The sequence below is a fragment of the Nothoprocta perdicaria genome, unplaced genomic scaffold, assembly GCF_003342845.1.
Source record: "Nothoprocta perdicaria isolate Ctin4 unplaced genomic scaffold, notPer1 scaffold_128, whole genome shotgun sequence".
NCBI lineage: Eukaryota > Metazoa > Chordata > Aves > Tinamiformes > Tinamidae > Nothoprocta > Nothoprocta perdicaria.
Genome location: NW_020454405.1, coordinates 212,288 through 224,940, shown reverse-complemented (window position 1 = coordinate 224,940; position 12,653 = coordinate 212,288). Strand labels below are relative to the sequence as shown.

The window sequence follows — 12,653 nt, the reverse complement described above, 5'->3', positions numbered from 1 at the left end:
CCACCGCCGCCGCCGCCACCGCGCGCCAACGCACCGGCCACCGGCCCGCCGGGACGGCCGCCGCAACGCGGCGACCCCCCTGCCCCCGAGACGGCAATGGGGGGGGGTGGGAGCCCTTAAATGTGCCCCCCCCACCCCCGCCCCAAGCGCGGGGGAGGTGCCCCCGTGGGAGCGCGCGGCCGCCGTGGGCAGGGCCGCGGCGCGGGAGGCGGTGATGGATGTTGCGGAGGGAAAGTTTGGAGCGGAGGGGGGGGGGAAGGAGCACGTGAACAAGGGGGTGCAGCGCAGGGAAGCGGGGGGGATCGCCCCTGGATGGTTCCCCCCCACACACCCCGTGTCTCGATGGCTCTGTGATCGCCCCCAAACGGAGGTTTCCCCCCCGCAGCCCCGGCTGGGAAGGCAGCGTTCGCGTGCGGGGCGAAATTAAGGCACATCCCGCGTGCAAGGGGGCTCCTGTCTTCTCCCACACGCCGGTAATTGCCGCGGTGCTTACGGTCGGAGCAGGAAACGGGGGCCTTCGCGGAGGGGGATATTTTTATTTTGCAAGAAGTGCCTTGAAAGGAGCCCCTCGGAAGTGCTGGGAGCCCCTCGGAAGTGCTGGGCGAGGTCTCCGGCGCCCTCCGAGAGGCTAAAATAAAGTTTCCCCCGTCGATTTTCACCAAGTTCCCCCTACATGGATCGGTCTGTGTGTTTCAAACGCTCAAATCCAGACCCAAACCAGTAGGACTATTCCTAATTAATACAGCGCCGCTAATGASTCAGCAGAAGCCAATCGTTTTCGTTGTTGCTCCCAATAATTTGATTGAACGCAGCCGTGTTTCTTTAAGAGAGAGGGGGGAAAAATCGCGAAACAAACATTTCCACGTTCATTTTTCAACATGGCAGTTACCCCATAGCGGAAATATAATTCCTGGCCCAGGGCAGGGACAGTAACAGAGCTGATGAAATTCGCCGAGATGCTTTTAATTCAGCCGTAACCCTGCAGTTCCTGGAGATAACATGAGGTTGCTCACTCCAAGCTGTGTTTACTCATAATACGTGCCCATTACAGCAGATTGAATAGCCTAGTTTTAAACGTGCTCTGGTGGAAAGTGACATTCGTACGAGCTCTCCTTCCTAAAGCAGCCTTAAACCGAGACTTTTGTTGTTGTTGGAGGACTATTTATCTCATTTCCGGGGGCTGATTACGATACCTATAAAACAGTAGTGAGTTAAAACCTTTCCCCACAATAGTTCGTATTGTTCACAGTCTCAGCTGGACTTTCACATTCAGATGTTGATTACCTCTAATTTTTGTTTTTCAGCTTCCTTAACCCCTTCATCCAAGCAAAGCCATAAACACACCTGGTAGAATTACATCTCTCTAGCTGCATTCGCTGCATGCTTTGAGAGGTCATTTGGAAAACATGTATTTACTGAGAGGCAGCCTTCCCCGGAAAAGCTTTTTTTTTTCTCTCTCTCTTTTTTTTTTCTTTTAACTCTCTGCAAATAGAGTTAGGGGAAAAAAAAAAAGAGGGGAGAAAACAACAAGGAAAAAAAAAGTACACAAGGGAGTAAATGCAAAGCCGTGTTTAAGCGAGCAGATTTTTCACACCATAGGTCAAAACGAAAATGTGCCATGAAAAAATAATACTTGGGGCATGTGAAACCCCTCGTCCAATACTTTAAAAAGTTGTGGCTGGGCGGGCTTTTGATTTAATCCATCACAAACATACGCACAAATAAAAAATCGCGAGAGGTTCAGTCGCATTCACATTTTAGAACATAGGCTACATATTGATTTGATTTTGTCTTTTTCTTTTCTTTTTTTCTTTTCTTTTCTTTTTTTTTTCTTTTTTGTTTTGTTTTCCTGTTCTTTCTGGTTCTCTCTTTCTCTGGTTGTCTCTTTCAAGTTATTGTTTGCGTCCAAATCAGACTGTTGAAATCCTGACCACAGGCGGTGGAAATATGTCGTCGTTGACCCCACGATATTAAAAAGGACTGAATTTTGCACATTTGCCTGCCTGGGTCGTGTTAGAGTTACAGTGACAGCTAAACAATCTGCAGTGCTATCTTCGCTTCAGTCACATCCATGCATCCTCTCCGCTCCTTCCCYTACCCAAGAAGCCCCTCGAATTACAATAGTCTGCAACTCTCGAGCTCTGCCAGAGAAAATAATAATAATGATAATAAAAATAATAATAAAAAAAAAGACCAGAATGTCCTGACTCGGCACGTTTCGCAGCAGTTTTCCTCCACCGCTTCCCGCCGGAAAGCCCAAAGGCACTCGCTGCCTTTTCCCACTGCAACCAAGTCACACACTTTGCAACACCCATTTATTTCATCCGCCTTTTATTGGGTTGCCGGCGGCCCCGGCCRCAGCGCCGGGCGCCGCGCTTTGCTCCGCACCTCCCGCCGGCCCGGTACAGGTGCGGGGGCAGTTACCCTCTTAAGCTTAAAAGCCTCCTTCTCCTCGCATATAAATCCACTTACAGACCCCTCTCATGCTCGGCAGTGTCACAGAAAACAACCTTTAACTAATAGCTCCTAATCCAAACAGTTTGGGCAAGGAGAACCATTGTTTAGACTGSACTGGTATTAGGGACCTCAATTGGGGCGGGGGGCAAGGAGGGAGGCAGGGCAGAGCGCATCCTACCCAGCCAGTTACCAGCGTGATATTTTACAGTTGACACCAAGGTAAAACCCGAGGGGAAGAGGAGGGGGGAAGAGCCAACCCTGCCGGAATATCCTGTCCACGAGCGAGCCGCGATGCTCAAACAGACCGATGGGTTTATTGCCATTATATTTTTCTCTCTCTGCTTTTAATTTTTCGGCGGCCGAGGGCGATGCCTCGGGGAGCCCCGCGGCTCGCGGTGCTGCCCTGGCCAGGGGCCGCGGGGCCGCTCCGCGCCCGCCTCCGCGGTTCGGCCACGCCGTGGCAGCACTGAGCACCGCGGCCCCGCAATAAATAATCCGGCGCTCGCTGCAGCTCCACTCCGGCGGATACCGCATTGCAAATGTGCAGCGCCAGCACCCCCGCCTCCGCGGCCGGCGTTTCTCGCGCCTCCTCCCGCGCAGAGGCGGCCGCGGAGCCGGCGCCGCGGCTCGGAGGCGCCGCGGCGGCCCTGCTTGCGCGGCGCGGAGCGGAGCGCGGCTCGCTGCGCGCTGCGGAGCCGGCTCCCCGAACGGGRAAGCGCCCGCCGCGGTGCGCGGAGGCGCCGCGGGGCAGCTCCGCTCCACCCGCGCTGCTGCGCCCGCCGTTCCGCGGCACGCAGGGCTGCAGCCAAACTGCACCTCCGCGCTTCTTCCCGGCTCCAGGAATAACCTTTCTCCTGGACATGCCAGGAGACACAGCGTTGGCTTTTTCCTTTTTTTTTTTTTTCCTTTTTTTTTTTTTTTTTAACCCCCCCCCTTTTTTTGCCCCTGAAATGGTCAAAAATATGAACATCCACATGCATAGCTAAACACATTAACTTCAGCCTAAAGCTGCGAAATAAAAATTAGTGTTTAGGATTTTTCTTTCATGCTCTAAATGAAAAAAAAAATCCCTCGAAATGATGCTTTAAACCAGAATTATTAGAAAATAATAATCCGAATGTCACGGCAACCCCCTAGCAGACACAAGCAGAAATAAACTTGGTRAAAAATCCACGGCTCCCTTGCTAAATAATAGAAAGTAGACATTTTATTTAGGAATATTTTTTGCATGCACATGTTAAGTCAAAACATACTGAGCTGCAGGCACATCTATTTTTGGYTGGTCACATTTCCATTTGATACAACTGCACATGTCTAATATTCAAACGCATTAAAGTATGTTTCCCTGCTTACAGTAGTGTCGTATACATTTCTCACCTTTTAGGTTCTGGCTCACAGGAGCCCCTGCGACTTTGACAGCTGTCGCTTTGGCTGCACAGGAGACGAATCGCCCTCCTTTTGGTGCCAGAAGAAGCAGGAAATTAGCCAGGTTGCAAGTTGAAAATCTGCCACGCCAGTGCTTTGAATCCAATATGCCACACCTTCCAGCGGGGGAACTGGAAATTGCCATCCCGGATCTGTGTTCTAGGCGGCTGCTTATGCCGAACCTCCGCACACTTTGCTCACTATTGCCTTACAAAGGACAAATGAAATGGGGATTGAAAGCCAGAGAGATCCGAAGCAGGACAGAGCTCAGCAAAAGAATGCGGCTCTATTCTCGCAAGGGAAATTATAAAAAAGTTCATGTTCACGGTTACCATCCACATGACCGACGAGGACCAATGGAAAAACCGAACAACTCATAAAGTTGTATTGCAAAGTTGTAAATTTTCATAAACAACAACGGATTTATGGCCTTTTCCTCATCACTAAGAAGAGGCAGGTCTTAGAGAGGCGCCATCTTACCACAGAGGCAGCCCTGGAGTTTTTTAAAAGACCTGGAGTTTGCACTAATTTTATTAAAATTGTAATTAGTGCTTTGACCAGCAACCGAAAGCAGAAGAAATAGGGAAGTTCCGCTCATAYGAGGCTCGCATTCTACCTGTTTTTCACTGGCCTTATTAAGGGACTTTTAAATTTTATTTTATTTTTATTATTTTAAATATTTAATCCTGTTGGCGTTATGTGCTGCCTGACAAAACCTATATATACATTTATATATATTATTATTCAGGGCGAATTTCCTTTTTTTTTTTTTTTTTTTTTTAATCCCGTCCTGCGGCCCCACGTCCGGATAAAGCCGCACAAACCATCTCGTTCCCGAATAGATTTTTTACACTCGCAAGTTTCGTATCGCACTTTCCGTTCATTACCAAATATTGTGGCACTGCCTGCGATTTCGGCTCGGTCACGGGCCGCCTGCGCTGGGCTTATGATTTCAGGAGAAGACGGTGAAAGGACGCCCTCCCATTAAAAAAAGGCTTTCCGCTTTATTAATCAACTGCGCTGGGAAAAAAAAAAAAAAAAAAAAAAAGATACAGAAAATGACTGATTTCTATCAATTTATCATCTTGATTTTTTTTTTCTTTATGATTACACGGCGGGGGGAAGGATTTATATGGTTTAATTTCTTTATTTCTGTGTAAATTATTTTTAATGCTTCCTTCGTACTGTTTCGCTAATAAAGAAGCACAATTCATTGTCAACAAGCATATTTATTTTCTGTGTAACATAAAACACATTTATCGTGGGAGATTCTTGAACACGGTATCACTTCCAAAGAGAGTTCACAGACGATTTTTTTTCCACTTCCAATACTTACACGGCATATCCAAATGTTCACAACGAACACATCGAAACACATTGTAACATACAATTTTTGAATAAACTTTAGCCAAACCTTCAAGACGGATTTATACAGAATTCTTAACAATACGTCATGCTACAAAGTTTCCAAATTAATTACATACTTCCCAATTTGTGACATGATCTTACAAATGAGCTCCAAGACAAATATAAATGACAAAAAAATCGTTCAAATATACAGTATCTGCTATTGTAGGAAAATTCACGGTATTACATATTAACACATTCGAATAATCAGGACAAACAGTTTTTTGATAGGTGGCAACATGGTCATTTTAACTCGCTTTTCAAAGAACWCTTTCGCTATATTCAGCAAGATCAAACTAGCATAAGAAAACGGCCTTTAAAAGAGCCAGCCAAAGGTAGAAGCCAACGGAAGATATTAAACCGCTTTGTACAATATTGGCGTGTATTTGCTTCCTCACTCGGAAGAGTAAAGAATCGAGAACAGAGATATATTGCAGCATATGGTTTTCATTTATAATTGCTTTGGAATAAATATATTATTTTAATTTTAAATATATTCAGCCTTTTCGGTACCAAATTCTATACCAAAGCTATTGATGCATGCTTCTCGAATGACTACACTTATGTATCTATAAGCATTTTGCGATTCACATTAGTACGTTATCTTCTCTGACTACTAAAATACAGTATACTTTAAAAGATAGGTAGGCGGAGCAAGATATATAGGTAGTCTGGAAAATAGGTAGTACAAATCATTGTAGATTGTAGTGGTTTGTGTAACATCTCCCCCCCGCCCAGTTGCAGTATAACCTTTTGTTAGTGTAGCTGTTAGTTATGATATTTTCATAATAATAATTAAAAGGAAAAAAAAAGAAATAAATGAGAAGTGCAGAGCTACTTATTCAAAATTAGGTAGTTTTTTCCCCCTCAATATGAGCCTAATGCACTTTTTCCCTTTACAAATGATCGGGACTCTTGAGTCAGGTAGTTACTTYGGAAGGTCACGGTTTACTCTATGTGCAAGCAGCAGCCCCTGGACACGGCCACCCAAGCTTGGGTGAACGAAACCCAAGTGATTGTTGGGTGCTCTTAGGAGATATTACCAACAGGTTTGGGAAAGGACGAGATTGGGAAGAGTGGGAGGCTAGAGACGGGACTGGAAACCCAGCCTAGGAAACGCTTTAATGTTTTTTAAATGCTTGCTTGCAAGATATTATTAAAGGGAACTGATTTTTCTTCTTTTTTTAATAAAAACAGAGAGTCTCTCTTTTTTCTTTTTACCCTCTTTTTTTTTTTTTTTTTTTCTTTAGAAGGAGCCTTTACAACTGTCACGTGCATACATTATACTAAGGGGCTGATTCCTCGATGGGACCTTTTAGTCCTCCTCTTCCTCGTCTTCCTCCACTTTCTCCACAGACGCTGCTGCTGACGTGGGCTCATTGGGAGCCGGGGTGCTGGAGCTCTCCTCCTTGTGCTCCTTCTTCCACTTCATCCTGCGGTTCTGGAACCAGATTTTGATCTGCCTCTCGGTGAGGCACAGGGCATGGGCGATCTCTATCCTCCGCCGGCGAGTCAGATAGCGATTGAAGTGGAATTCCTTCTCCAGCTCCAGGGTCTGGTAGCGGGTGTAGGTCTGGCGCCCTCGCTTCCTATCTGGACCTGAAACCAGGCACACACGTCCACGAGTTAGGCAGGAAGATAAGTGGAAAGTTTTTTCCTCATTCTCATTTTTCTTCTTTTTTTTTTCCCCCTTTTTTATTCCTTTTTTTAAAATTCCTTTTTTTTTTTTTTTTTTTAACAGCAAAATCCAGCAAAACAGAACGTCCAAGTGAGAGTCAATAACCTCCTTCTCTCACTTCCACCCGCCCCCCCACTTTGCCCTAACAAAGACATTTCTGCTACACGACCTGCCCTGCTCGGGCAGGGCAAAAATTAAGTTGCTCGAGACATAGCAAAAGTAAAGAGAAAGCATTCAGGAGAGGAGGTGGGGGAGGAAATTGCTTTTGGGAGGAGGAACTTTCCCCCAGGCGATGTATTTCCCTAAAACCTTCCAGACTTTCGCGTTTCGCAAGGGAAAATTAAAAAAGCTGGAAGGCTGGGCTGTATTTATTTTATTTTAATGTCAGGGGGCTCCCCCACACCCCCTCCCCCGCCTAGATCGTAAACAATACATCGCATTTAGCTCCAGAAGGACGCTCTCGTTTTTCACACAGTCTCCCCCCTCAACCTTCCCCCCCCACCTCCCTCCCGCGCGTTTTCCTGTTTAGCGATTTTCTATAGATTTTTATCTCCATGGAAAAGAGCAGGGGCTCAGGAGTGACACGTCTCCCTGCCGGGGGGCCGGAGAGGTCCGTGGGAGCGCGGGCCCCGTTCCGGGACGCCCCTCTGCCCTCCGCGTGCGCCCCCGAGCCGCGCTGGGTGCCCGCCTCGTGCCCGTGGGCGGGGGAGGGGGGTCACACTCACCCGTGGGGGCTCGCGGAGCGCGCGGCCGACTCGCCCCGTTTCCACGGCGAACAGCGCAAATAAAGTCACTGCCCCAATTCCATAGCAAACGGAGTTAAATAAATTTACGAGGATAGAACCCATTAATTGGGCAATAAAAAGTTTTATGATACTCATTTACATACAATGCCACGGGCTTTCTACGCAATGGCGCCTCGGCTATAATTAAAACCATAAAGGCTGTGCTGACAGTAATTTTGGCGACACGCTCAGCCTGGCGGCCACAGCTCCAGCCCTGTCCGCTTGCCCCTACCTGAAGACCTCATCCAGGGGTATATCCGGAAATTAGGCTCAGCCTGGTTGTGCAGGTTGCTTTCCTCCGCTTTCTCACAGCTGGGTTTGGTTAGGTCATTGCAGAGGACGGGAATGTTCTGATCAAAAGAGGAACAATGCAGGTTGTAGGCATCAGAGCCCAGGCTGTATCCGGAAGAGAACGGGCTTTGATATATGGTACTGTTCACATTGTACAAGCCGGGCATGGAGGAGGCGAAGGCACCCGCGCCTGGTCCATAGCCGCTTCTCTGGGAGTTGCTTGCAAAGGAGCAAGAAGTAGGCTCTGCATTTTGGAAAAGAGAAGCCCCCGCCGTATATTTGCTAAAAAGCGCATTCACATAATACGAAGAACTCATAATTTTGACCTGTGATTTGTTGTCCGGCAGGCTTCAGTGTCGGTTTTACGAGGTAGCGTGATATATGATAACATTACACCCCCAGATTTACACCAAACCCCATTTTCTTTTGGACCGAGCTGCCTCCAGCACGTGACCGGTCATATGACGCCGCCCGCCAATCCCCGCCCGCCTCACAGGTGGTGCCGGCCGGGGGCCGCCGCTGCCCGGCCATGGACGGGGCCGCCGCGACGGCCCGGCCCGCTTCGGCTCCGCTCCGCTCCGACTCGGCCTGCCTGGGCCCGGCCCGGCCCGGTCCCGCGGGGCCCGGCCCGCTTGCGGAGAGCCGCCCCGCAGCCCCGCGCCGYGCTGCCGCCAACGCGGGGGACAAGAGCAGACTGAGGCCATGTGCTCCCCGTGGGGAAAAGGGGTGGCAGAAACTCCCGGGGAGCCCCCCCGTCACCCAGGCGGCCCGAGAGCTCTGGAGAGGAGCCTGCAGAGCGGCGGGTCCCTGCGCGGTGCCCCCCTGGGCGGCGGGGGAGCCCCTGTCCCTCTACCCCCCCGACAGCCGGGGCACCTGAAGGCGAGGCACCCTAAAACCCTCAAAAGGCTGAAACTAAGATCCCCCCCAAACCAAGTCCTTGGCTCATAGGGTGAAGTGACGCTGAGGGTGAAGGTTCCCCCAGGACAGGGAGTCCCCGTCGCAGCCCCTGTCCGGCCCCGCGGCCGTTTCCCAATCTCTGCCTGAACCTTGAAAATCAAGGCTGCAGGCCCGCCGGCTTCGCTGCGTGCCCCGTCCCTTATCGCACCGAGATTCCCCGCTGAAGGATATATATATGTGTGTATATATATATATATGAAGGATATATATATATATATATATGAAGGATATATATATATATGAGAAGGATATATATACGCCTAATGTATATACACACACACATATATACACATGTATATATATACACACACACACATATATATACATATATATAATAAAAAAAGAGGGGCGAATTACAGCGAGGACTCTATTTTCCTAATACCTCTTCTCCCGAGGAAAAAAAAAAAAAAAGCCATATACATATATATGTGTATATGTCTATATGAGTCGAAAGAAATGCCTTTATAGTGGCGACTCAGTTCTCAGGCACCTATTTAAAGCCCCTTTTACTTTTCCATCGTACGTACCTTCCAGTCCTAAGCTCGAGGCGGCAACGTTACCCTTAGACCGCGGGCAACGTTGTTGGTTTTCTAACCCCGCAGCTCCTCAACAATGAGCAGGGCTTTGCATTGAGGATGCTGCGCCGTGCCCTTCCTTTAAACGGATCGTAAAATGAGTTTCCTTCCCTCAGACAGGGAGTCCTGGTAAAGACAGCTTTTACTGCCTGCCTGGATTGCACATCATAAACTGGAAGGAGCACAATGGAATTGCCCCGGAAATTCTCCTTTCAATTATAGTTTGGTGCCCCGTGTACAAAGACTTTCTCACCAGTTAAAATGGTTCTCGGCGATATTTCGCACGGACCCTAAACTTTGCGTTTTGTAAGCGCGGAACACCCCTCTCCCCCGCTACCCGCTGCTCTCCCCCCGCGCACACACACCCTTTGGGACTCTTTATGCCTGCTTATTGCAGCCCTATGAATATAGGTTACTGACAGGAGCAAATAAATTCTCTAAGGCGAGAACCCTGCGATATTTGTGCTCCGACATGCAAATGTGCGCCCTGTATTTAGATACTTGCCAAGTGTTAGGCAGCTGAAAATGCAGTTATTATTCGCAAGCGCAAGGGAGGAATGCGGAGAAAGAGCCTTTTCTTCATTTCTTTATTTCAGTTCTCCAATATTAGGCAATATGCCTGCGGTTGCAAAGCGCAATGTGGGAATATTGCGGCTGAAAGGGGCTGCTAGAAAGGAATAAAGGCCCATGAAGTTAAACGAAAGCGAAGCAAACAAGACAACGACGACGGAGATCAAAGAGGCTGAAGTAGATGTCATTAGACCAATAAATTGCTTCTCTGGTGACAACATACCAAGATGCAAGAAGAAAGAAACAGCAAACATAACCAGTGTCTAGACTTAAATATTGCTAGTACAGGGCTGAATGGAATAGCCGAGCGTTTTTATTTCAGTTCTCCCTTTCTGTTAATATGTGCATGTTTATTTATTTATCCCTGTGCATATATATTCCAAGTGCCTAGGAATACAGTTTTTCTTTCGCTTTCAGACCTTTCTGCCGACTCGTTAGATTTCTCAATAATATACATAGCTCCTTTCATCATTGAATAAAACTTGCTGGGATTCCTAGACATGTGTTCCCATCACCTTTACACCTTTCGTCCCTTACTTGTTCGTCAAAGAGCAGGATAGCACTGCCTCTGAAATAGACTTTTAAATATAATCCTGACGTATATATTTATAAATTAAAGAACTGCTGTGTCATCGCCACTGAAAAATGGAACATAATTTTGTCTTCGAGAAAACCACGAGCCACCACAAAAAGCCCTGTTTCGGGCATTGCAATATTCTCACATACTTAAAAAAAAAGCGATTTCTCTAGCCTGGATTGTATTTATATATATATATTTATTACTGTTATTTTTCGCCTGAGTCTGGACTATTACGCTTTAAATTCGGAGTTTTTCCGGGAAGTAAAAGGTAGTGATAAAACGGTGCTCCTAAGTTATAAGCGACCTGGGAGCACTACAAGATTATGGTTTGTGTGTGCAGCAGTATCTTGATGTGGCTGATACCAGACAGGATTTTGTTGTTTTGAAATCTCTGCTCTCCGTTATTTACCCACAAATATAATGGAACATACTGTGCCAAGATATTACTTAGTATGACGAGGCACAAACACTTTCTAATCACAATATTATTTTAGTGCCCAAGGAAAAATAAAAATTAATCATAACACGTTTAGCAATGCTATTCTAGACGAACATTTGATAGCGAAGCGCTTATTAGAAAGCAGGGAGTGGCTCTGGCAATTTATCCCTAGAAAGAATTAAATCTTTGAGATGATGTGTGGAAAAGAAAATAGCACAGTGTTCACATTCCTGCCCGATGGAGAATTTCGATGTAAAGAAACTGGCTTTGATTCAAGGAAATGTATATAAAGCAAAGAGAAAGTAGTTCTATTACGGAGTCCTATGTAGCGATTTATTTACGTGTCTGGCATTAACTTGAAAAATACAACGGTGGTACTTCAAACCACATTTTATGCTTCCCTTCCTCCTGCTTTTATTTCTCTTCCAATTATTTGTTCTGTGTGTGTGGGTTTCTTTTCTTTTTCTTTTTTTTTTTTTTTTCAGCTAACTCGAAAATACACCACCTTTCCCATCTAAGCATTCACAAAGACGCAGAATTCCAAAATTGGGGAAGAAAACGGGATACGTATATTTCACATACATATACTCCGTATTTATATGTTATATATGTAAACAGCTCCTGGGAAGAAAATAACATGCTGGAAGAAGCTCCGAATGACTTTGAAAGACATGTCAAGTTTGCAGAGGATCAGGCTGCCAGCATCTGTACAATATAACTCCGGCGGGTCCCACAGAGCTGGAATTGCTGGGGACACAAGCGGAGCCTTTTATTTGTATCAAAGACAGCTGTTGCAGAGTTTTGCTCGACGGTACATTATTCTGAAATGAAGGTTTCTTCTGCTGCCGTTCCCTGCGCCCGACGAAGCGGCTCGTCGGCGGATCTTGCGCTCCCGTCGCTCCCGCCTTGCAGGCGAAGACGCTCCCTCGAAGACCCTCCTGTTTGGGGCTCTTTGGGGGGACCCACCGAGCATCGGTGATGGTCCTGCCCTGATGATATTTTTTTTTTCAGCCCTGAAATCTCCCCGTTCCGCAAATATTGCATTTTTCACCATGAGCCCAGCACAGTGCCTGCGGGCGCAGAAGCTCACCGGGGAAGGGCCGAAATTTAGGGAAAGGCAAAGATAAGCGGGCAGCGCGCCCGGGGCCCGGACTGCTCCCATTCCCTGCTCCCTTCCCTAGGGTTTGGAGCAGGATAAACGCGGCGTGTGTCCCCCGAGCAAGCGTCACCTTTGCAAGGGCTGCCGTGCAGCGCACGCAGCCCAAACCGCGTCCAGGGGTGGGAGGGAGGAAAGAAATGCGAAACAAAAAAATAAATAACTATAAATGAATGATACTAATAAATATAAAGAAGGCGGACCCCGCCACGCTGGAGCGCAACGCGCCCTTGCGCGCCCGTCAGCGTCGACATTTTAGGAGGGCGGCGGGGCGCGCTGATGGCGGCGCGCGCCGGCTGCGCGCGTTTCGCGGGCGCGCAGCGCCACCTGCCG

General features: G+C 47.7%; 1 protein-coding gene across 1 annotated transcript; it reads right to left on the bottom strand.

Annotated features, from left to right (window-relative positions):
- Positions 1-5,095: 5,095 nt before the first annotated feature.
- Positions 5,096-8,493, bottom strand: HOXA7 (homeobox A7). The gene is made up of 2 exons (XM_026033387.1): positions 7,985-8,493; positions 5,096-6,888 (listed from the first exon to the last, which is right to left on the bottom strand). The coding sequence occupies exons 1-2, from the start codon at positions 8,358-8,360 to the stop codon at positions 6,605-6,607; spliced, it is 660 nt and encodes a 219-aa protein (XP_025889172.1). The 5' UTR covers positions 8,361-8,493; the 3' UTR covers positions 5,096-6,604.
- Between the last annotated feature and the right edge of the window lie 4,160 nt (positions 8,494-12,653).